The sequence below is a fragment of the Cheilinus undulatus genome, linkage group 1 (assembly GCF_018320785.1).
Source record: "Cheilinus undulatus linkage group 1, ASM1832078v1, whole genome shotgun sequence".
Taxonomy (NCBI): domain Eukaryota; kingdom Metazoa; phylum Chordata; class Actinopteri; order Labriformes; family Labridae; genus Cheilinus; species Cheilinus undulatus.
In genome coordinates, this window is record NC_054865.1 from 23032118 (window position 1) to 23057513 (window position 25396).

General features: G+C 38.4%; 2 protein-coding genes across 4 annotated transcripts in view; both read left to right on the plus strand.

The window, feature by feature from the left end:
- Window positions 1-5912, plus strand: part of LOC121513608 (myocyte-specific enhancer factor 2A-like) — a 97792-nt gene extending 91880 nt beyond the window's left edge. For all 3 annotated transcript variants that reach the window (XM_041793465.1, XM_041793475.1, XM_041793455.1), the window contains one exon: window positions 3956-5912. In XM_041793465.1, the coding sequence (XP_041649399.1) occupies window positions 3956-4289 (334 nt within the window). In that variant the 3' untranslated portion in view covers window positions 4290-5912. The remainder of the gene's footprint in view (window positions 1-3955) is intronic.
- Window positions 5913-15047: 9135 nt separating this feature from the next.
- rab4a (RAB4a, member RAS oncogene family) lies at window positions 15048-25156 on the plus strand. The gene is made up of 8 exons (XM_041789823.1): window positions 15048-15182; window positions 16733-16813; window positions 17156-17270; window positions 19233-19295; window positions 19430-19584; window positions 20012-20107; window positions 20359-20504; window positions 22606-25156. Exons 1-7 carry the CDS (start codon window positions 15167-15169, stop codon window positions 20472-20474), a joined length of 642 nt encoding a protein of 213 aa, XP_041645757.1. The 5' UTR covers window positions 15048-15166; the 3' UTR covers window positions 20475-20504; window positions 22606-25156.
- Window positions 25157-25396: the final 240 nt, after the last annotated feature.

Sequence of the window (25396 nt, forward strand, 5' to 3'; positions counted from 1 at the left end):
AAATAAATTAGCTGGCAAACTCTCAGTAGGTTGACAAGCATAGCTAAATCAGTCTACAGTTATAGCTCCACAAGGATTAACTGGACTACCATCCTGTCCCAGGATAAATGTACCAAGGAAAATTGAAGGATTGAAAGACATATGCCTGATTCCGATGTACCCCCTTTGCTGCTAGATACTACTGAACCTACTTTCACTAGACCTTGCTATCAAGTTAGCAAGCAGCTAACTGGTTGTATGCAAAATGTGAGCAGTTTTACAGCATGCTCTTTGCTTTACATCTGGTAGACAATGCACTTTACCCCCATGTTAGTCAAAGGCAAATGACAACCTGACTTGTTAGGCTTAGTATTCATACTGTTGGACTTTCAGGTCAAAGCCCACTGGAGAGGCAGTGGAGCATGTGCAGAGTACCTTGTCCAGTTTGGGTCTGGTTGAGGTATATACATGCAAGAGAAAATCTAGCTCCAACAGCACTATCTATGATCTCAGTGGAACTAAAATCTTGACATGCATTTTTAAGGTCCAGTCTTAGTCAGACTAACACAGAAATTGGATTCTTTGCTCTAACTGCATGTAAACATGACTGTCTACAGCAAAGGTACTGTAATAGAATCTCAAAACCAGCCGCAGACAACACACTCTTATTGGCTGTTATAATGTTTTTATAAAGTGTGATCAGAAAGTCTTTACTTAAAATGTACATGAAGTTTTAAAAAGCTCTGCATGCAAAGCAAAGCTTTATGTGATCATTTACTCTAAAAATGTACACTACTGATGAATTTTGACAACAACTTAATGTTTATATTTTAATTATCGACATATAAGGTCATACCACATTATGTAAGGTTATTTTTGGAAGCACATTTTAAAACAAGCTGCAAGCAATGTGCTTTACTGAAATAAAATGACATAAGAATGATCAAAATATAAAGTAAGAGGATTTAAAAGCAATTGAGATAAAAAGTCGTAACAGTCAGCCTTGCATAACAAAAGAAACACAAGCAAGCATGAGGACAGGCAAATGACTATGAATAAAGGCTGCAGGAAAAAAAAACATCTCATCAGATTAGAGTCAGAAATACTTTATTTACCCCTGTAGTCAGCTTTTAAACATGATAAAGCATTTCTAAATGTAGAAATGTATCAGAAAATTAGGAAAACAGAACATATAGATAAGAATATATGCAATAGGTACACGGAAATGTAAGCAGTAGACACAGAAAGTGCAAAATATAGCACAGTTGACGTAACAGGTTTTTTTTTTATGTCAAGGAGGGAAAAGATGCTGGTAGTGTCAAACTTTTCCTCAGTCTATCATGCCATTATGTGAAAATGATGGATCATCTTTTGTGGTTGATGGAGAGCAGTGATTGATTATCAGATCTGTAGTGTGAAACGGTCTCTAATCAGTAAGGATGTTGCTGATGAACTTAAAGCAGTTGCAGGTGTCATATACAGTGGTGTGAAAAAGTATTTGCCCCTTTCTGATTCCTGAGTTTTTTGCAAATTTATCACATTTAAATGTTTCGGATCATCAAACCAATTTTTATATTTCACAAAGACAACCCAAGTAAATAGAAAATGCAGTGTTTGAATGATTATCCAAGTTTTTAAGGGGTGGGGGGAATCCAAACCTCTCTGGCCCTGTGTGGAAAAAGTAATTGCCCCCTGAACCTAATAACTCATTGTGCCACCCTCGGCAGCAATAACTGAAATCAGGCATTTGCGATAACAGGCGATGAGTGTTTCTCATCACTGTGGAGGAATTTTGACCCACTCTTCTTCCCAGAATTGCTTTACTCAGCCATATTGGAGGGTTTTCCAGCATGAACTGCTGTTAAGGTCACACCACAGCATTTCAGTTGGATTTAAGTCCGGACCCTGACTGGGCCACTCCAAAACCTTAATTTAGTTTCTTCTTGAGCCATTGACAGGTGGACTTGCAGGTGTATTTCGGGTCATTGTCCTGCTGCATAACCCAAGAGCGCTTGAGCTTGAGGGCACATACTGATGGCCGGACGTTGGCCTTCAGGATGTTCTGGTAGACAGCAGAATTCATTGTTCCATCAATCACAGCAAGTGGTCCAGGTCCTGAAGCAGCAAAGCAGCCCCAGACCATCACACTGACACCACTATGTTTGACTGTTGGCATGATGTTCCTTTTATCAAATGCTGTGTTATTTTTACGCCCGATGTAACGGGACTCAAACCTTCCAAAAAGTTCAACTTTTGTCTCGTCAGTCCACAGAATATTTCTCCAAAAGTCTTGGGGATCATCAAGATGTTTCTTGGAAAATGTGAGACTAGCGTTTGTGCTCTTTTTGGTCAGCAGTGGTTTTGGCCTTGGAACTCTTCCATGGGTGCCATTTTTGCCCAGTGTCTTTCTTATGGTTGAGTCATGAACACTGACCTTAACTGAGGCCAGTGAGGCCTACAGGTCTTCGGATGTTGTTCTAGGTTCTTTTGTGACCTACTGGATGAGTCATGGTTGCACTCTCAGAGTGATTTTGGTTGGCCGACCAATCCTGGGAAGGTTCACCACTGTTCCTCGTTTTCTCCGTTTGTGGATAATGGCTCTGACTGTGGTTTGCTGGAGTCCCAAAGCCTTGGAAATGGCTTTGTAACCTTTTCCAGACTAATAGAATTCCAGTCACTTTGTTTTTTCATTTGTGCTTGAATTTCTTTGGCTCGTGGCATGATGCATTTCTTTTTGAGATCTTGTAGCCTACTTCATTTTGCCTGACAGCTTCTACATATGTGATTTTTTTAATTCAACAGATCTGGTGGTAATCAGGCCTGGGTGTGGCCAGTGAAATTGAACTCAGCTTTCCAAAAACTGTGGTTAATCACAGTTAACTCATGATTCAACAAGGGTGGCAATTACTTTTTCCCACAGGGCCAGAGAGGTTTGGATTTTTTCCTCCCTTTAAAAATTAAATAATCTTCAAACACTGCATTTTCCATTTACTTGGGTTGTCTTTGTGAAATATAAAAATTGGTTTCATGAAATTGGTCTCTGAGCTCTGCAGGCATTTCCTTTGACCTCATGGCTTGGTTTTTGCTCTGATATGCATTGTCAGCTGTGAGGCCTTTGCTAGAGAGATGTGTGCCCTCCCAAATCATGTCCAATCAGTTTAATTTACCACAGGTGGACTCCATCAAGGTGTAGAAACATCTCAGCAACGATCAAGAGAAATGGGGCGAACCTGAGCTACATTTACAGTGTTTTTGCAAAGGATCTAAATACTTGTGTCAATATGATATTTCATTTTTTATTTTTAATACATTTTCAGGAAAATCTAAAATCCTGCTTTCACTTTGTCATGACGGGGTACTGAGAGTAGATTAATTATTTATTCAACCACAGGACAAGTTTCATTTTAAGCCAAATTCTCTTTTCTGTCCACAGATATTCTCAGCTCCACCACTAGTTTGGTAGCCTTTAACAAGGAGACAAACAGATTGGAGCACATTGTTTAGGCTGCCTGTAAAATTATTGGCATTAAGACATCTGATTTGTCTCAGACCTTTGACAAAAGAGTAACATCTATCCCTGAAGACATTGTTCAGTGTCCTGAGTGTCCTCATGATAAATTTGAGCTTCTTACCTCCTACAGGAAGCCAGATTACCAAAGGCTAAGTCAGACAGGATGAAAAAGTCCTCAATCACACAGGCCATTACACATCTAAATTCTAAAATGGTCCAGTATGAAGTATTTCATTTTTCCTTGCTGGTGTCAGAAGATGGTTTCAGTCATTTAATATATACTTGTATGAATTTCAGTGTTCCATGTGAATGAGTTTGTGTGATTATGTGTGCTATGTTTTGTGGTTTTACTTGACTGTAAAGTAAATGAAGTAATAATAAAGTTGAAGATGACCATTAGATGGTGCTGTCACTCCTCATTTATGGTATTTAAAACCATTTCTCTCTGTGTTTCTCTGTCTGTAGCTCTGGGAGCTCCAATCTCTCCATCAACACCGACCACAATGTCAACATCAAAGCCGAGCCCATCTCCCCACCTCGAGACCACCTCAGCCAGTCAGGGTACATGATACAGGCTCACGCCCCTCCTCCTCCTCATGCCTCGTCATCAGCCAGAGCAGAGATGGGAAGGTCTCCTGCAGACAGCGTCAGCTCTTCCTGCAGCTCACATGAGGGCGGCAGCGAGCGGGAGGAGCAGCAGCAGCGGCGGCCGGACTTCCACCCGCTCCCTGTGAGCCGCTCGGAGGGAAGGCAGAGTCCGACAGTCAAACGCATGAGGATGGACAGCTGGGTGACATAAATACAACAGTAACATGAAGACACAACACCAGGAAAACACAGGAAGGACACTGATATGCAAATAAGATGTGGATTTTATTGATGTGTTTTGTTATTTTTCATTATTAAGATGTTTGTTTTTATCTTAATGAAGCTCCGGTTTATGTCTCAGAAAATCTTTATAGGCACTAAAAACCAAAAAGATCAGTCCTTTCAAAGCATAAATAATTTTCAGCACCACAAATGTTTATATGGGTCCAATTGCAGTACAATCAGTCGTTTTCTTATCAGGTGGAGTAAATGCAGTACAAAGGGTCAAAAAGGTGAGATTGGGTTTACCCTTCAGTCTTGCTGCTTCATAAATCAAGGTTGAAAGTGGTGAAGTGCTTCTGGATGTCTCTCACGGGCAAAGGTGGCAAAACTTTACACTCTTTTTAAGAAGTACAGATAATATTTTTTTAAGAAAGTGACTGGTGAAAATAAAGTAATGATAAAACTTAGTAAAAAGTACAAGCTGCTGAGGTGTAGTCAGAATAGCAAAAGCAGGATTCATATGACAGCAATCTTCACTGTCTTTATTTGACTTTTTGTTTTAATTTGATGACTAAACGTAACATTTTTCTCTATCTTCTACATCCATATTTACATCATAATGTATCATTTTGACCCCCATGCCCTCAACTAGCTTTGTAATCCAAAATTTATTACAAAACATCCACCTACACTATTTAGATTTTTACAAATCACACAACCACAAAAACAAGCCTCACCCCTCTTCTTGACGCAACACTGCACTTTCACTGCTGGTAAGTGTACGCCTCTACAGGCATATAACTACTAGGTAGTAGTCTTGTTTTGTTTCTCAATTGGTTATTTGATTTTAATTTTATTATTGTGTCATGCATAAACAAAAATGCCTAGCCAAAATAGACTTACAAGACGCCAATATAAATACAAAAAGAATAATACTAATGAAACAAACCGTCCTAATGATTAGAGCTGTGAAAAAATATCGATATGGCAATATACCACGATACTTTGACATCCGATACAATATCGATACTTCAACTCTTAATATCGATTTTTTGGTAAAAAATAAAAATTCATATTTTAGCTGAGTTGTTAGTAAAATACAACTTGCTCATACGTTTGTGTGAGCACAAACAGCGAGTTAAAGAAAGGAAATGCCGTTTGCAAGCTCTGTCTTGCTGCTGTGAAATATAGCGGGAAGACCACCAACGTATTGTGTGATTTACATATACATCATCTCTATATTTTTCTTAGTTAACTTTGTAGAATATCACAATATATCACAATATTCTGATATCCTGATATATCGTGATACTATCGTATCGTGACCCAAGTATCGTGATGTGTATCGTATCGTGAGGCTCTTGCCAATACTCACCCCTACTAATGATTCTGCCAGGCTTTTGTGTATAAACGTAAAAATATTGAAAGTTAACAACCTCTCCATCCTGTCATCATCATTACTCAAAATTATTTCATGATTTTTAACAGACTTTTCATTATAGCAGTGTTAATGTTGGCAGCTGTTTTTTTTAGTTTTAGTATTTAGATGAAATGTCTTAGTTTTAGACACATTTTTGTCATTTCTACATTTTTACTGTTAGTCTAGTTCTAGTCCATAAAAGTTATCACATTTTAGTCTTACTTTTGGTCCAAGCATTTATTTTCTTGCCTAAATCTGATACCAAATCATGGTAGTGGGTTCTATGCACTCTGCTAAACCTGGGGTCCCTGCTTTCCACTGCTAATGGGCAGAATAGCTACAGCTGCATTGTTTTTGACAGATTTACCCACAGTGGAGAAATCTCACAGATTTTGAATGTCCGATGAAAACTACATTACATTTTGGCCCAGTTTTAGTCATCTTGATGAAAACTAAATTTACTTTTTGTCACTTTTAGTCATCACAAGTCTATTTTTGTTAGTCTTAGTCTAGTTTTGTCATGGAAAAAAGGCTGTCGAAGAACATTTTTAGTAATAGTTTTAGTCGACAAAATTAACACTGCATTATAGAAGTGACCATCAGAGATCAAATTTTTAAAAAGCCACAGTTTTCACAAGACAAGCTTTTCCTATGATAATGAGAAAAACAATTCAAGATCTTAAGAAAAAAAACTGAAAATTTTTAACTATCACAGGAGAATTGATTGAATTAAATAGATCAATGCATGTCTACTCGGGGCTTCCGAAGTGCAAAGATAGATAACTCAATCTCATCATAAACCTTTGAAATATTGAGCACAAACCAGTCCTACTAGCACAAAACAAGGTTCTTAAAACATACTTAGTTCTGATGTGGTCAGTGTGACTATCACCCATGTGTGCAGGGCCTACCTTTTAGATTCAGACATTACGTGGGAACAAGTTCCTCACCCTTGTCTGCCTTATGCTCACATTTTACAGGGTTTTTTTTTTTTCTCATGTTAAATATTTGATTTGTTAAATACACAGATTTAAACACCCAGGAATTGTCTATAATATCTCTTAAAAATCATCAGTAAGAAAAGAAAAGATATGGTTAAAGACAAAAGGCCTTAATGCCAATGAATGCCCTACTGAACAAAAATAAATTTGATCACTGAAGAATTAATGCTGAAAATTAGTTCACTGTTTAAAAACCATGGTGATCAAAAATAAATTCCCCCTTCAAAACAGACGTACATCTTAAGTTAAATAGCCTGTTAGGAAAAGGTAAGGAACAGAAAGTGCTTAATTTTGTTTTAATATATACTGTTAGGTGTTTAATTAAAAAGTTGTTGAAGTAGTTAAGTAAGAACCTAAAACTCTACTCAGGAGGAATTTATGTTGTATTTCTGCATTGTTCTGCTCCACCTCTGACCGTTGGGTGTCATCCAGTTCATTTCTGATCTTCTCAGGGTTTTAAAGGTTAAACGAGTCAAGAGCAATACTCCCTCCCCTCCACTCCATCCCTGTTCCTCCTCTTTTTGAAAAACAATTATTTATATCAGCCAAAGCAGTTTGCTGTTTTTATGTTGTTTGTGTGTGTTTTTGTACCGTGCACAAAGTAAGAAAATATTTCTCTCAGATTAAAAACTAAAAGCCATGGACACTCTTTCTCTCTCTCTCTACCCAAAATATGTTGTTTTGTATATACAATCTTTAATATATATCACTTTGGCGTAACTGTATCTGTTTGTCCTGTGTTTTTTATCCGTTTACACACACTTACAGCACATTCATGAAAGGTTGTCTTAAGGGTAGCCTACACAAGTTCATCTTTGTTTTTCATGCATCATCTCAAAACCAGGTCTCTAAAAATAAACTTTATGGTGGTATACCTCTGGGAAAAAACAAACACTCTAGCTCTTCAGTATTTATTTACAAAAAAAAAACAATAAACACAAAAATGCAATAACAAAGTGAACTCCTTCTCAACAGACCTTAATGCGGCCAGACTGAAAAAGTAAGGTGGGAAAAGATTATTTCAGCATTAAAATTTTCAAAGGGAGTTTATCACAATACCCACAAATACCACAGTTATGACAAAGTGTGTGTTCTGGGCCTGACAATGAAACAGACTATGAAGGAATGAACGATCAATATTAACAAATTAAACAATGAATGGAAAAACAAATGGAAATTCAAATGAAAGAACTATAGCAAGCCTTCAAGTGTCATAACTTTGCTTACCATGTCCTACAGAGCATGTAGTGTTTTTTTTTCCGATCAGATAAAAGTGCAGACAAAGCGCACGGACCTTAAAAAACACCACCCTGAATTACCGAGATGGATGGGATCAGTAGCCTATTATCTCTGGGCCTCTGTGTGTGCTGCTATATGGACAGAGATTTTCCATGAAATTCAAAATTTACATACAGATATGGTGGATTGCACAGTAGCAGAGACATGGACGTCCTACACGATTACTACAAATTCCCAGAGGTAATCCTGAGTGAATAGGGTGTATATCTCATAAGCATATAATAAAGCCACTTGGCCACAGAGTTTGTTCTGTTGAACAACAATAGAAGGATAATGAGGAAAAGGTTCAAGCTCAAGTATTTCAGCACCGCGGACAGCGCAGTGTGTTGACAGGCAGTGACAGCTGACTGACAGGTGAACAGGCCAGGTGTGCTGTCCAGCACAGCTTTCCCACATAGAATAATATAAAGACCCCAAACTATTCTTTTACAAACAAAACAGACACAACAGTCTGTAAAAAATATTCATGTAAAGGTAGCCCAGCTCTACATCAGCATGGGCAGTGGCACAGATGCAGGCTAAGATGTAAACACGTAATTAAAAAGACATTCAGACCATGTTCATAACAAAGACAGAAAACAAGATATTAAATAAAGGTTAGAAAAAAACAAAGTTTCACTCACAAGTCGTACCTGCTCAGTCTCCTGTGTTTACTGTAGATGATGATCCTCCACTGAAGTATAAGCAGAACTAGTTGCCAAACTTTTAACTTTGTACATATCTTGGTGTATTTTAAACCTCCATCCTCCTCTCCTCCATGATGACAGAGCTGCCAACCACACAAACACTAGCAGCTCTTAATGAACCTCAGATGAAGGAAACTCTGTTCAGCTGATGAGGATGGTTGGTGGACAGGTATCTTCCACCATCACCTCTCATGGATGGGTCTCCCAGGTGCTGGTGGCAGTATTCTTCCTACCTTGGTGTGACTTCCTGGGCTTCATCGCTAAACTCGTCGTTGGCCACTGTCAGATTAGTGCTAGGAGTAACTTAGAATGGTTACTGTCGTCTTCAACCGTCTCATTATCATCACTGTTGTTTAAGGATGAGCAAGATAAGCAGTAAGATGTCAGAGAGCATGGTGATATTTAACCTTTCCTACTCTCTTTCTTCACGTTTTAGCGCCAAATTTGTGTTTTCTCTCCATTTTGGCGCAAAAAGCGAACAGGATGAAAAGAAAGCTTAGTACATCTTAGTGACTGCCTATCAATCCCATGATACAAGGAGCAATAGCCTGCTAAAAAGTATTTTAACCCTCAGGCCCTCCTACAGCCTTTTTAGGGATATTTAATGTATTTTTTGCTCTCACTTTGGCAGTTTTCATGCTAAGATGATGATATTTCACAAAGATGTTCATTTTTTAATGAATTTTTGGAATTTCAGCATTCACACTGTGTTGACAGAATTTCCCACTGTGCAGACAAAAAACTCACACTCTCCCTCCTTGAGCCCTTTAAGCCTCATTGACTACCATTAAAACCACTTATTTTCATTCTACTCCCATTGCAATACAGAAATAAGAAAGCCTGCTAATTCCTCTGTAATTCAGTCATTCAGAGGCAAAAATATTTGCACACATAGAAATTGTCACCATGTTTCACAATTTTTTCAATGTTTGTAGAGTGGCATTGTGGGAGATAACGACCGTGTTTGAACTGATAGGATATAAAAGTGACTGTAGGCCAGTGGAATCTATTATTTCAACTAAAACTACTTAGGGTGTTTTTATGGATGTCAGAGTCTGGTGTGTATGTGTATTAAGAAATTAGCCTGTGTGTGTAGGTGCAGCCAAAACACACTGAAATCTGTGCTGAAAAAATGTATTGTTGAAAACCAGGAAAAACTGTATTTTTGTATCTCATAGCCATGGTATAAAAAACATTAATTTGATTATGTTTGTATTCCTACATTATTGAGCACTCAAGGAATGTGCATGTGCGTGGGTATGCACGCATGAGAGATATGGTCTGTATAATCAACGACTCTCACGGCATTTTCTTTGATTTATGTCTTTGAAGTGAAAAGATATAAAGTGATTAAAAATCCCCTTTCATCAACATGACATTTGCAACCATGTCTGCATCATAAATCAAAGTTTTGAAAACCAAAAAGCAGCCAATCCCTGCAGAGCAAAGTAAACAATGCAGCCATGTGCATCCACCTGTTAATGCAGGTGCCCCTGCTAAAAAGCAGCATTATGTAAATAAACTGTCATTTATGGGGTTAGAATTATGAAAATGAATTCACATTTGCTATACATGTTGAGGACTGGAGTTAAGGACCAAAAAAAAGGTTTTTTCTTTCATGTTTAATTGCTTAATTACTACTAATGACTCTTGGTTCTTGGGAGGCCACTAGGGGTCAAAACCTAAAGCTAGGGGGGACTATCCCTCACAGGTAGTGTTGCCAACTTCTCAGTAAGAAATGAAAAAAGTAGCTATTAACCGTACCAAAAGTTGTTAGAGGTCACTAAATGATGTCATTGTCTAATTTGCATAATTGGTCATGTTTATGTAATTGTACTGGATGCTGCCGGACAATAACATAGTGGGAGAGACAAAAAGTGAGAACTGAAACACCCTAAATATGTTTAGAACAACATATGAACTTTCTTTTATCCATTCTTGTTTTGTTTTGTTTTTTTAAGTCACAATTCCAGCCCTCCTCTTTTATCCGGGCTTGGGACCAGCAAGAGTGATCCAAATCATAGACATAATATTATGTAAAATTACGCCTCATTGGCTGTTTGCCTGCTGCTGCAAAATGTCAAGACAAGACTGCTTCACAAGCATATACAAGTGAGGGAACTTGAGATTTTTTGAATAAAAAGCACTCGTGTTCACATGAAAAGGATTCTGATTAATCATTTACGTACTCAATAGTCTATATTCATGTATGCAGTAATATTAGCATTCACTGTGACCAAAAATGAACGAGGTCTTTAAAATTAAAACATATAAACTGACAGTCAGCAGTGAATATACAGAATTATATATTAAAAATGTGTGCTTTTACTGTGTTCTTCTTAGTGTCAAGTTAATGTTTTCTAATCTCTTTTTAATTTGTTAAATTAATAGCAGCATTTGTAAAAAGCCTGTCAGTGTGTATACATGCCTACATGTGAATCAGCAAGTAATAAGCTAAGTTTATGAGTGCTGCTGGCGGTACAGAGAATGAAAATGTATTCAATTCAGTTGATTTGGCTAATAATACAGTAGTATAGTATACAGTATGTCTGTTAATTAAAGCCGAATAAAAGTGTAAAGGTCAATTAAATTTATCTGTGATCATTTGTGCTTTTTATTCGGACAACTCACATAATTTTCGTCTACTTGTATTGACTTACCTAGCGGACTTGCCTCTCGCAATATGGTGTCAACATCAACCTACTACCAGCCAGTCAATGAGGTCTCTACATAAATCATGTCAATGATCTGGAAGACACACCCTGGAGTTACTGTTTTTTTTTTGTTGTTGTTGTTGTCGTTGTTTTGTTTTGTTTTGTTTTGTCAAGTTTGCATTGTTTTTTCACATTATGGTACAACAGTAAGATGTCACAGGTATGGTACAACAGTCACAGTAAAACATGAACATTTTTAATCATAACATTTCAAAATTTTTACAATCTACACTAACAAAAAAAAAAACAGATATCAAGAGTACAAAAAAATGTCAATGGCAACCAAATAATGATAACGACTCTGACCCTAATTCAGGTTCATTGTTTGTTCATTGGACACTCGCAGTATTGCAATGTTTTGCATTTCCACATTGGCTTCATACTTCAGGACTGAAGGTTGCTGATTGGTCTTCCCACAGGGGTCACTACGATTCAGCCCACCATTGCTATGGATTTCTCTCAAGTAGCTGACAGTTCAGTGCAGAATGGGATAGAGATGGTTCACAGAAAAGAACAGGTATACTCTTCAAAGGTGCAGTTTCCTTTTCTCATCACACATGCCTCTGCTGGATGACATCTCCTTGAGAATGAAACTAAATCCAAAATAAGACTCCTTTGATTAAAAAAAAAGAAATTGAAGGAGAACCAAATGTAAAGTAAACTTAGACATCTACTGAAGCACATCCTGCAACATTAGCAAGAGTAATAGATTTTTAGATTAGATTTTTTTTAACAATTGGCAGAAGGAAAAATTTCCATTAGTGTTACCAGAGTGAAATAACTGTGCTGTTTCCAGTATGACTGATAGTATTTTCATTAGCATTAGCACACTGAAAAAGCAGTGACATTGCCAGCATGACTGTTAGTAATTTCATTACCATTAGCAGAGGAAATGATAGTTACATCGCCAGCACTGCTAGTACTTTTATAAAAAATAGCAGAGTGAGTTATCAGTGACACTGTGAGCATGTCTGTTAGAATTTTCATTAGCATTAGCACAGTGAAAAAGCAGTGACATTGCCAGCACTGCCAGTAATTTCATTACCATTAGCAGAATAACATTGACATTGCCAGCAAAACTGTTACAATATTCATTAGCATTTGCAGAGTAAAAAAACAGGGAAATTGCCAGCATGACTGACAATATTTCTATAAGCATGAGCAGAGTGAAATATCAGTGACACTGCCAAAATGACTGTTAGAATTTTCATTACTATTAGCAAAGCGAAAAAGCTTGACATTGCCAGCTTGACTACAAGTAATTTCATTAACATTAGCACAGTAAAGTAACGGTGACATTGCCAGCATGACTGCTAAGTATTTTCATTACAATTAGCAGAGAAAAATGACAGTTACAATGCCAGCACTGCTCATAATTTCATTACCATTAGCAGAGTGAAATAACAGTGGCACTGCCAGCATAATTGTTACAATAATCATTTGCATTTGCAGAGTATAATAGCAGGGAAATTGCCAGCATGACTGATAGTATGTCCATTTGCATTAAGAAATCAAACGAACTGGACTCACCTGGTGGAGGTGACCTACCTGCTGCAGGATGGACTTGTAGTTGAGTGTCCAAGGACCTCTTTGTAGGGTGAAGGCGGACCCAAATGCCAAAGGCCAAGACACTTTACAGGGCAAAGGAAGACCCAGAAGCAAGAGGAATTCTTTGTAAGGTCAAAGTAGATCCAAAGGTCCAAGTTACCCTAAAAAGGGGGAGGCAGATCCATAGATCAAGGAACATGTTGTAGGCTGAAAGTAGAACCAAAGGAAACCCTTTGAAGGGTGGAGTAGAATCTGCAGGCTGGAGGAACCATCCACCTGAACACCAGCACTAGGCCAGCCAGTGGGGGCCCTACAAAGGCAGGTCACCTTGCCAGTCGATCAGGTTGTGAACTTTCATGCACAGTAAAACGCTAGAGAAAACAAATCTAATATGAATTCAAGTATATTTTTCTTCTCATTAGCAAAAGTATTAATGGACATATTGCAAATAGGACTGATAGTACTTCCATTAGCATTAGCAGAATGAAATAGCAGTGACATTGCCAGCATGACTGTTAGTAATTTCATTACCATTAGCAGAGTAAAATAACAGTGACATTACCAGCATGACTGTCATTATTTTCATTAGCATTAGCACAGTAAAATAGTAGTGACACTGTCCGCATGACTGCTAATAATTTCAATACCATTAGCCGAGAAAAATGATAGTTACATTGCCAGCATGACTGCTAGTATTTTCATTAGCATTAGCAGGGTGAAATGACAGGGACATTGCAAACTTCAATTCTCAGATCCTTATGGTAGTAAACAAAGTGGGGGAAAAATAAGGACAAATTTCAAACACTGTCCCCATCATCTGCTAATGTGGTTAATGGATGGTTCCTTGTTGATGGACATTTCCAGGAATAGCTGTTGCATCCTCTTAAATGTACGTGCATTCATAATAGTGCCGGAGAGTAGGTATATTTGGAGTACAAAATGAACTTTTTAAACAAAATCTTATGTTTTCTTTTCAAGAACAGCTCTTTGAGCCCACTCTGCGACCATATCTTTACACAATTTTGGGCATTTGTTAAATGTTTTTAAGTGAACAGTCTTTGTCACATTGTTTTGTTTGATTGATTTTGGACTGAATACACCGAGTTTCTCTTTGATTTCACCCATGATGGGATTAAAGTTAGTACACACTTGGATCTTTGTTGAGGTATTCATTGGTTGCTTTTGGTTTGTTTGGGTGAGCACACTTTGTGATCTGTTTTGATTTTATTCAACACCTTTTGGATTTTTATGTTTCATTTAAACTCAAGGCTTTTTAAATTTTGATTTTGTATTGAATGGATTTGGGGATTTTTTTTTAAGTCATGTCCCACTCTTTTTTAACATTTGAGTTTTGTTCATTTTAGATATTCATTTGGTTGTTTTTTGGTGCAGTTGTTTCCTTAAAAGTGGTATTGCTTTTGATGTTGATGATTGTGTGTGTTCTCACTGATCAAGCGTGCAGCATTAAGAAGTCAAACAAACTGGACTCACCTGGTGGAGGTGACCTACCTGCTGCAGGATAGACTTGTAGTTGAGTGTCCAAGGACCTCTTTGTAGGGTGAAGGAGGACCCAAATGCCAAGAGAAACCTTTGATGGGTGGAGGCACATCGGAAGACAAACGGAACAAACATTTACCCAAAGGCCAAGACGCTTTACAGGGCAAAGGAAGACCCAGAGGCAAGAGGAATCTTTTGTAAGGTGAAAGTAGATCCAAAGGTCCAAGTTACCCTAAAAAGGGGAAAGGCAAATCCATAGATCAGAGAAACCAGTTGTAGGCTGAAAGTAGAACCAAAGGAAACCTTTGAACCCTTTTGCATCATAAAAGTCAAACAGCATAATAAAATGAATCAAACAAAAATTCAAGAAAATGTTTTATAAACACAAATGAACTCTTTAGAGAGTTTTCACGAAATTAAAAAGGCTGTTTCAGACTAAAAAATTCTAAATACCAGCTACTTGTAAATCAGCTCCACCTTGTGGCCCCTTTAAACACTGCATGCCTTCAACGGTACATTTCTGCGTTGCCGTGGCTTTTATTTTGAAGGGAGGAACCATGTACGGGAAGTCGGATGGGAAAATCAGCTGGAATCCGGGGAAACCACCAACAGGAATATTTTCACTGAGCTAGCTAGTATCCATCTGTCAACTTGTTTCCCTCGTTTTCTCCTTTCCTTGCTGTCAGAGCGCCAGGTTGGCGATGTCGGAGTCCTACGGTGAGTAGTCTGTTTTAAAAGTTGCTATCTTTTCCGTCTCCATGGTGCTACATATGGGATGAAGCAGGTGTGCCGAGGGAGCTTTTTCTCATCGTAAATAGATAGCTGGCAGGCTAACAGAGCCCATTAAGGCTGTTGGCCTGAGAAAATACTATGCCGGATTTGATAATACCAGGAAGGGTATACAGTAGAGTGTAATGACGTGTCGAGTTTGTTCGATTAGAAATCAAAACTGAGGTTAGCGGAACTGACAGGAAGCTGAACCCTGGGGCAGGGCTGGGGATGATGGATGTCTGCCTGTCTCTGCATATGTGCTTCTTTCACCAGACCTAACTCAGTTATGATATAGGCTATGCTTGCTTATGATTCATACGAGACTGATGCGCCAGCTCCACCATTTAACATTAGGACGAGGATGAGGATTTTTAGGTGAAGCTTGAGTTGTCATGACACCAGGATGTTAAACTTTAATACGATGCTAGCTCAAATCAAGAGATATCGAAACCTATAACCATATCACAACAACAAGAATAAAAGTCTTAAGCAGTGGGTACTTAATATTTGCTATAATTATTTTGTTTTCAATTGCAAATGTTCTTACAAACTGAGTTAGCATCAATTATCTTTAAATTGGCTCCAAGTCTGTGCCATTTCAGAGCTGGAGCAGCTGTTTCTTTATGTGTTTATGTCTCTCTATAGCACTGCAATACCTAAAAAGGCATTTCTCCCTATCTTGTCTACTTACAGATTTGTAAACGTTCATATGAAGGGGGAAAAAATAAAATATTGATACCAAAGCAATAAAAATAGGAATCAGCATCCAATGTATTGTAATTTTTTTTGTTTTTCTCCACCATATATAGTCCTGTGCAGGACTTTCAAGTTTTTTGGCCCAAAAAATAAGGCTGAATTAAGACATGTAAAGGTAAATCTGCCTAAGGGACCCATTTTGTCAGAAGGAGGATTGACACAACCAAAGTCATGCTCTGGACGTTCTTGCATATTGCCGGGGCATGGGAAAATAATCTTTGAAAAAAATGATAAAAACCACACCTTTAGGCAGCATGGCCTCGGGTACTGTCCAGGCAGGTAGTAAGGTTTCCATAAGCCCCTGGTTGTGCAGTGGATATCCCAAACGCTTAAAACTCTCTGGGCGTGTTACCATGAGTGAAAAGGCCTAGAAAAAAAAGATGCCGTCAAGCTTAAACTAGACTGCCGAATGACATTGTCTCATTTGGTACCTAAACACTGACAATGTATTGGTACATCTTCGACAATATCACTCTCTTTCAGCTTATTAGACATAAATTTAACATTAATGCTTGTAGGTTTCCATAATTGCTTATCTGTGAGTTTGAATGGACCGCCAACAGCTTTAGGTCAAGATACAAATTTGTAGAGCATTTGTACTTTTATTATCATCATTCTGTAACATCAGTCCAGATCATTTGTTTGTCTAGCTGTAGTTTGAACAGTCACGGAGGCTGTGACAGGAGAAAAATTTTGCGTCATGCCATATATCTAACATTGTTTCTGGTTTCCCACTTCAGATTTCTTGTTTAAGTTCCTGGTGATCGGGAACGCCGGAACAGGCAAATCCTGTCTGCTGCACCAGTTCATAGAAAAGAGATGTAAGTCAGAAACATGCAACACATTTATTATTTGCTCTGATCGTACATCTGCTTTGACCTTTAATGTGTTGTTAAAGAATCCTAAAGCTAGAAAAGTCTGCACCATTCCCCAGACATATCCTTACATGCTGTGAATGTGATGAGAACAATACACTGTTAATAGTGTTAATGAGGAACCAGCACCTGAGAGCAATGTGTGAAAATGAGTCACGCATTTCTAATGTAGTTCTGTGACAACATGCTTATGCAGTGCATAATATCCACAAAGATCCACTGTTGTTTGTGATGATAATGTGAAGCTGTATGATAATGACACAACCTATCTTATATTTTGTTTTACAGTCAAAGATGAATCTAATCACACAATTGGGGTGGAGTTTGGCTCCAAGATCATCAATGTGGTCAACAAAATGGTCAAACTGCAGATTTGGGACACAGCGGGACAAGAGAGGTTCAGGTAAAGAAAAGTCCCTGCTGGCTCGGTCATTAAATCTGCTCTTCTACATCATACATAGCCTCTAAGTCCATTATGCAACACCTGAGTTTGGGTAAGAAATAAAAAATATGGCCACATTTCATAGTACAATAATCTGTTTATGTTATGATCAGAAAAAAATGTGTTTAGCCTGGATTCTGCCAAGGCCTTCAGACTCAATCATGTTGAAATAACTCGAAAAGAAGGACAGATTTTTGGTTCAAGTCAAAATTGACACCCTTGGGTCAAAGTAAAAAGTAGGCTTGTCAGATACCAGAATTTAAACTTTGCACAAGTACAAATCAACCAATATTGGCACCTCTTTGGATAACAACAGCAAAAATGCAAGTCCTGTGAATCCAACATTGTGTAGTTTCTGTTTTTTAAGTACTAAGAATAGCAGGCAAACTCTTGAACTAAACATCAAAATTTTCAAAACGTCAGTATTTAAATTTGATCAGACAACTGCTTCTTTTTGTTGTTAAGAGCGGCTTACAGTTTAAATATGACTGATGTGTAGGTTTTTTTTTTTACATTTTGGTACGTTTTAGTACTGCAGATCACTGAAATAACTGATTCTGGCCACAATGTTGGGTTGAATAAATAAGTGCTAGCGTGACGCTATATTTACTTCAGCCCTCGCTGTTGCGTTGTCCGTCTCTAATGTCTGCATGATGGATATCAGACACTTTGAGAACTCTGTAGCTTCTGCCCCCTTCTTGTCCAGTGAAGCAGTGGTCTTTCCAGGGAGCTCTTTCTGTGGCATCTGAATCGAATGAGATGCTCTGGTGTAGTGTGCCTTATCCTTTTTAACATCCTCTTTTAAACTACTGCAAATTTCTCTTTCTTTCCTCCTTGCCACTTGTTGAGCACAGTGTGAAGTTGATTCTGTAGCCTTTCCTACTCAGAAGCTAGTTGTTGGTTTTCCTGAGTCAGACGTTGCAGTTCTTTGTCTTGTTGCTGCAGCAGGGAGATAGCCACCCCATAATCCTTCTGGAGAGACTAGGTTTTTGCTTGCTCCTCTTTGAGATATGCGGCTTGCTTGTTCATTTGTCCCTGCCGCAAAACAACGGTTTCCTTTTGAGTCTAAACGCTGGAGAGCAGGGACTTGTAATCTCAGTGTTTCTCTACAGAATTGCCTCACACTTCTTGTACAGACTGTCAGAGTTAAATTCACAGACGATGCTTTCAAAAGCGTTTTTCTCATTTTGCATTTTCTCCCGGGTCTCTTTCTGTTGAGCTCTTGCTCGTCAGCTTTGGTTCTTCTTTCTGCTGCCAAAGCTGCTTTAAAAGCAGCACATCTGTCCTATATCTGAGATTTGTCAGATTCCTCTGCTCTGTATGCAGACGTTTTGCCAAAATGCCAAACTGTTAGTTGGGTTATAACCTTACTTTTTATATTCTTATTCCAACTGCCACACAATGCCAGTCCAAGACTGGTCTGTCAAATTCAAATTCAAGGCTTTGTCTACTACTTCAGAGCCAACAGAACTGTTTTAAAGGTCACATCATATATTACAGTCACCATTCTATTCTATACTCAACACATTCTATGTAATGTCATGGGAAGTGCAGCTCCGCCATTGTCAGAAAGCATTAACTGGTTATATCAGTGAACAGTAAACAGCTTTATTTCAGCTGAAAAATGGTGTCATTTTAATAGCTCCATCTTTCTGATGTTCACCGTGGTCAGTACAGACCCTCAGCTGGTGAAATATGTTTACAGAAATGTTTGGAGCCATGATAGTGCGTTAATAAAGACACATGATGAAGCTGTGCTCAGGATTTGTTAAATAATTTTTTTCATGCATTTAGCACTGGCCTGGATAAGTCTGTCATAACTTTATTTTTAATTTTACACAGTTCTGGGAAGGGGTCAAAATAAGAGTTAACACTGAATTTCTGTTCAGTGACACATTTTGTAAATCTATCCATGTGTGTCAGGTCCGTGACCAGGAGTTACTACAGAGGAGCAGCAGGAGCTTTGCTGGTCTATGACATCACCAGGTACACCAGCCAATCACAAACATACTTTCTGATCATCTCAGCATCAAATCTCTTGTTCTTTACGCAGCACCCACCTTCCTCCTAATACTGACTCCAGTCTCTTCCCGCTGCCTTTTTGTCTCCTCTCACTGCAGTCGAGAGACGTACAACGCTCTGACCACATGGCTGAGTGACGCCCGAATGCTCGCCAGTCAGAACATCGTCATCATCTTGTGTGGAAACAAAAAGGACCTGGACGCTGATAGGGAGGTCACATTCCTGGAGGCGTCACGCTTCGCTCAAGAGAACGGTAGGATCTGCAATGTGATCATGCAAACAGCCTTTTAGGTCCCTGCAAGGGCACCTTTTTGAGAACTTCTACCAGTGGGAAGATTTATAGGTACTCTGTTTGCAGCGTTTACTTGTAGACGGGGAAGATGGAGGCAATTACTACTTAATGCAATTACCTGGAGCCTGTCTTTTGCTCCCTACAAGGCATGGCTCCATCTGCTGTTCAAATTCAGAATTACACACAAAGTGTAAACACATTTTGGCTCAAACATTTTGTGTAATTTCAAAGTTTCCTCCATGTCCCATCTGTTAACATGGAGGAGGTGAGTTTTATGACCAATACAGCAGCCAGTCAGGAGGGGGAGCTTCAAATCTTTTTGCTTCATTTTTAGTTTTGCTGTTGTTTTGTCCATTATTCTATACAGTCTGTGTTTTGTTTCTGTCAGAGCTGATGTTCCTGGAGACCAGTGCTCTGACAGGAGAAAACGTTGAAGAGGCCTTTGTGCAGTGTGCTCGCAAGATCCTCAACAAGATAGAGTCAGGTAGGAATACCCTGCTCACCTTTAACTGTAATCTCTAGGAACATTGAATATCCAGAGCTAGGAACAAATCTCTGTGATTTAAAGGTTCAAAACCTTCACTTGCCAATCATTCAGGGGGCTCTCAGCAGGAGGAACTGAAAGGACGATGGGCCATTGATTGTTTTACAGTCAGCATCCTGTATTTTTATAAACAGTCATTCTCAAAATAACATCCCCTCATTCTCCTGTCTCTTCCTGTCTCTCACTCTCAGGTGAGCTGGATCCAGAGAGGATGGGTTCAGGTATCCAGTATGGCGACGCCGCATTACGACAGCTCCGTTCTCCTCGCCGTGCTCAGCCGCAGGGCGCCCAGGAGTGTGGCTGCTAGTGGAGGCGCTCAGTATTGTACACAAACGAGGTAAAGGGATCATTTCTTGAAGCTTATTTTATAACATTATAGAATAAGGATGTGTCTGCATTACCCTTTCAATTTAAGACCGTCAGAGCTTTCAAGCTGCCTGTGGAGCCACTTGACATTCTGCTCGTTGCTCTCAGTGCTGCATCAGCTGCACTCAGACTCTGTTTGTCCCCCACAGGCCTGTCAGTCATGTTGTGATTTAAAAACTGATTTATATATAGAGAATGTGCTTGGTTAAAAACATAAATTCATAGCTTGGTTAAAAATTCAAAGATAAGGCCACATTACTGTCAATATGTTTGGTAAAAACAAAATCTTAAAATACATTTGTCTGTCCCTGTTGTCCATATTTTCCAGTTCTGTCAGCAAAATGACCATTAATTCATATGTAAGACATCAATCCTTTATGTTGAAGCTGCCATAATAAAAAGGACGGAACGCCGACTAAAACATGACGGAGGAAAAATAACTCAATGGCCATCAGCTTCGTTTGACTGGCACGCTCACACAGACGTGGCAGGGGCACTCTTTGGTAGAGATAAAAGAGAGATGATTCATTTGCATTAGCTCTATAAACATCAGACCCCACTGTGATAGTTCATTATGTACCAAACTGTAACAGTGTTTAATGAATTTCTAATAATGCTACAAATATTTTCCTATTACTCTGAGTATCATTAAATATAGGGGTGCCAACTGTAGCCCTTGGTCCTTTTGATTGGCCTGCAAGAAATCCCTTAAAAAAGGCCCACATAAGAAAATAAAACCTATATTTTATTGTATTTCTTAGTTTGACTAAAGGATACACTATACTGGAGTTTATCCAATTTGGCGATATTTACATATTCATTTTAGCCAATATCAATACCAATACATAAAAGTGGTTCAGACCTAAAACTTCAGTCCTTAAAACACAGTTAAAGAATGAACAAAGAAACCAACTTAAGTCCCTAGAAGAAACTTTAAAGTTTAACTAAATAGGATAAAAAAAAGAAAAAAGACTTCAGCTGACAAAGGTTGGTTGATCCTACCTAAAATGCCAAAAAAAAAAAAAAAAAAAAAAGAAATACGAATAAAACAAAAGGATTTCAGCAGCACGAATGGAGCTCATTAGCTCCTCTGTCTGATCTGTCCCAGTCTGATTCCAAATCATATTGCTGTAATCATCTTCAAGCACCAACATTTCTATAAAGTTAGTTAGCTTTCAGCAGTTTTACTTGTTTTGTGTCTGAATGTGGAGATGAACTGTCAGCGTCTCTTCTCTCTGCTGCACCCCACAATCCTTAACAATGATTAGCTGTTTGCTTTTTTAGACATTAATGGAAGGCTGTAATTTAGGCTGTTTTGTTTTTTTGTTGTTGTTGTTTTGTTTTTTTTTAAATACATTACACTTACTTACTATATTGTTAGGTTACTGGTTGGTTTTAGAGATATAACAACTGTTTTATAGATTTTTTTGTTCTGTGCTTCAAGATTGTCTTTTGATGCTTTCAAACAGGAAGAAGTAATATCTGAATTAATCATTAGTTCAAATTTGATACACCGTTATTCCCTAAAGCAGGGATGTCCAAACTTTTTCCACAGAGGGCCAAATATGGAAATATATCAGGATGGTGGGGCCACTTTCATATCCCTCACCATGGGGATTTTAAAGTTAGTAAGACTAATCAAATTTAAGTCAGTACATGCTTAGCGATTGAGATTGCCTTAATGGCTAGTTAATGGCTGACAGGGCAAATAGACTTGCTCTCCAAAACACTGAAATCAGACTTCAGGGACCCTGTTTAGCCCTGGCTACCACTGGTTCTGCCCCTGACAAGTTATTGCTATTTGTGACAACCCATTGGGCTGTCATTAATCAAGATATCTCCTTGTCAAAATGTTTGTTTACACATTTAACATGGTAGCACTGCCTGTGCTGAAAACAAGAAGTACAATACAGTTCAGCACAAGCTTCATGTTTTAATGTGGGCCATATTTTCTCTAGAATTTACTGTGGGCCAATCAAAAATGGACCCCGGGTCAAAAGACTCCCTTTTGCAGCTGTGTGACTTATATTTTCTCTAAGTATATTGAAATATATGTGTGGGTGTGTTGTCAGTGTGTTTCAGACAGGTTTGTGAAGGCCAGAAGAGGATCATGAGCCTCTGGGGACCCAAATGTTTGAGGCTTCAGGTCGCTGTGCTGGTGAATCCTCTCCGACCTTTGATTTGATCTCGACGCCAAATCTTCAGAACCTTTTGGACCTTCATCATCATGGTAACACCTGCAGAGAGCCAAAAACACTTTCAAGCCATGCCCCTGCCTCAGATCTCAGAGCATCTCCACGATACCACTGGCAGCATACCATCTAACATTGAGCTTCATGATTGGACCAAGCCCTTTACAAGCCTTTCAATTAGGATGTGAGTTACCAACAAGTATGTAACATGCCGTTAATCCTGCACTTCTCCCTATTTAACTCTCATTGAACTCTGCTTTAGCTCCTCGCTTGTCAACAGGATGAGTCAGTTTGGATTTTTTTTTTTTTTTAATGAATGAATGAATGAATCCAATGAGTGGTGGTAGATTAGGGGTACTTGTTAATTAAACTACACTTAACCAGTGAAATGCTTTATTGAAGGTTTACATCCCTCTTCCATAAACTATATTTGGACTGTATGCGAGCTAGCAGTCATGAGTTGTCTTAATATTTTTTTTCTTAATGTTCCCATATTTAGTGCTTTTGTTAACATAAATCAAAAGCCACAAATTAAAATCCTTTTTATCCCCTTTTTGAAAAGAACACACATTTGTTTCCTGCTTAAATTGGCGCTCTGCTGGCAATTTCACAGAAGCTTTATGCTAAGCTCAGCTAATAGCCTCCAGGGCCCAGTTGTTCAAAAGGTTTAATCGGGATAACAATGTTCCCATTTGATAATCCACTTTTTTCCCACCTGGGATCAATTAATTGAGCTCTATTCTAAACAAATCAGAATAACCAGTGCTCTAAACCGGGCTAAGCAGCAAATTGCATGCAAACTAAGAGCTCCCCATAGCTGCTGTAAATGAGATATATAATGACCCACACTGATACTACTTAGGGAAATATTTTATGAGGACAAAATCCTTCATCTTGAGTGACACCGAGGGGTACCTCCTCTACTTTTTCACTGAAGAAAAACAACAATTTAGAGCAAGGTGTATATTAAAAAATCTATCAGAATGTCAATAACCCTGTAAAAATGTTTCATTTCTGTCCAACTGAATAGTTTTTATTCATTTTTAAGTAAAATCCAGACTGAATTCAGCCCTTCGATTGGATCAAATAACCAGGATTTTTTTTGGATCACAGTAATATTACTCAAAAGTTTTGAACAACAAAAACTGGAGGATGTGATTTTATCAGATTGCATATGTTTTTATACTTTTGAAAAACCTGGTTTCAAGATTTGATCCAGTCTAATAGCTTTAATCCTGCAGAATTATTTTGTAACAGTTGGGCCCTGACTCTAGATCAGTGATCATCAACTGGCAGCCTGGGGGGCCACATCAGGCCCTCCACATCCTCCCGTCCGCCCCTCGGAACATTATTGCATTCAAAAAATGTGCAGAGAAAAAATACTGCAAGTTGTAGTATTTCAGATATAATTTTTTATAAACTCTCTACAGCTATTAGAACATGTCCACAAGCAATAGAGATGGAAACAGTTCCATCAGGAGTGACTTTATGTTTGATCATTTTTTCAGAAATCAACTCGTCAGCCATTACTAGTAAATCTGAGGCATGTTGAACACATACTTATCAGTTAGTTCTTGGTTAAATCTGTTGTTTTCTCTGTTAACGTTAGGGTTTTGGGGGTGCATTTTCCTTGCTCCGGGGTTTCACTAATCACAGTATTAGAGTATATGTCAAAGTCGATGATGGACAACATAACAGCCCCAGACATAATATCTCAATCGCCCCCTTGTGTCTGGCTACAGTTTAGGGACTGATCTCGCTGTTATGGGCTAAACATGATGTACATTTGAAAAAAAAATCCTCAGACAAAAATATGTTATTTGGCCAGATCTTTTTATCATTATTAAAGTGTATTTGAGAGTTCAGCCCCTAAAGTGTCCATTCAGTAAAAAAACTGACCCAAATACAAATGTAGTTGATGACTCCTGCTCTAGATACCTGGCATATAGATGAGAGGTATTCATTTTCTTGCAATACAGTTATACCAAATTGTTGACATATTCCTTTATGCAATTTCATGTTAAAATCCCTCCTCGCAGTCAGCAGTAAGCTTATTTTGTTTTATTACCTCTACAACATTAATAGTACTGAGTACACTTATATTTTTCACTTCTTGTATGCTCGATGCACTCCTTTTCTCTGTATTAAGTGAGCCCAGGCATGCAGATGCAAAGTTACACTTAAACCTGCTCTCCTGCCTTGCATCACTTCCTTTCTTGCAGCCTAACATCCAACTATTCTCTGTTACCTGCCTGCACCTCTGCACACCTGTCCACTGCCTGTCTGTTTGTTCAGCCACCCCTACAGTATCTTACACACTGTACAGTGTTTTACTGTATATAAAGACTGACGCATGTTTTGTCAAACAGAATATCAGAGCATTTCATTTTGAAGAGATATATGTATATTAAAGTAGAAGTCATATCCAGCATCTCCACTGTATTATTCTCATGTTAAGCTACTAAACACTGGTGAAGTGTGAGCAGTGTGGATGGGCATCACTGCTCGCCGCAGTGACGTTTATTTGTAAATGAAACAAGATGATGTGGATTACATTATGGACTAACACATTTATGTGAGAAAATGTTGTTATATCAAGCTCATAGATTAAAAAAACAGAGGCAACCTGAAAAATTGTTTCCATATGTTTGTCTTTCTGTCACATTGAGTG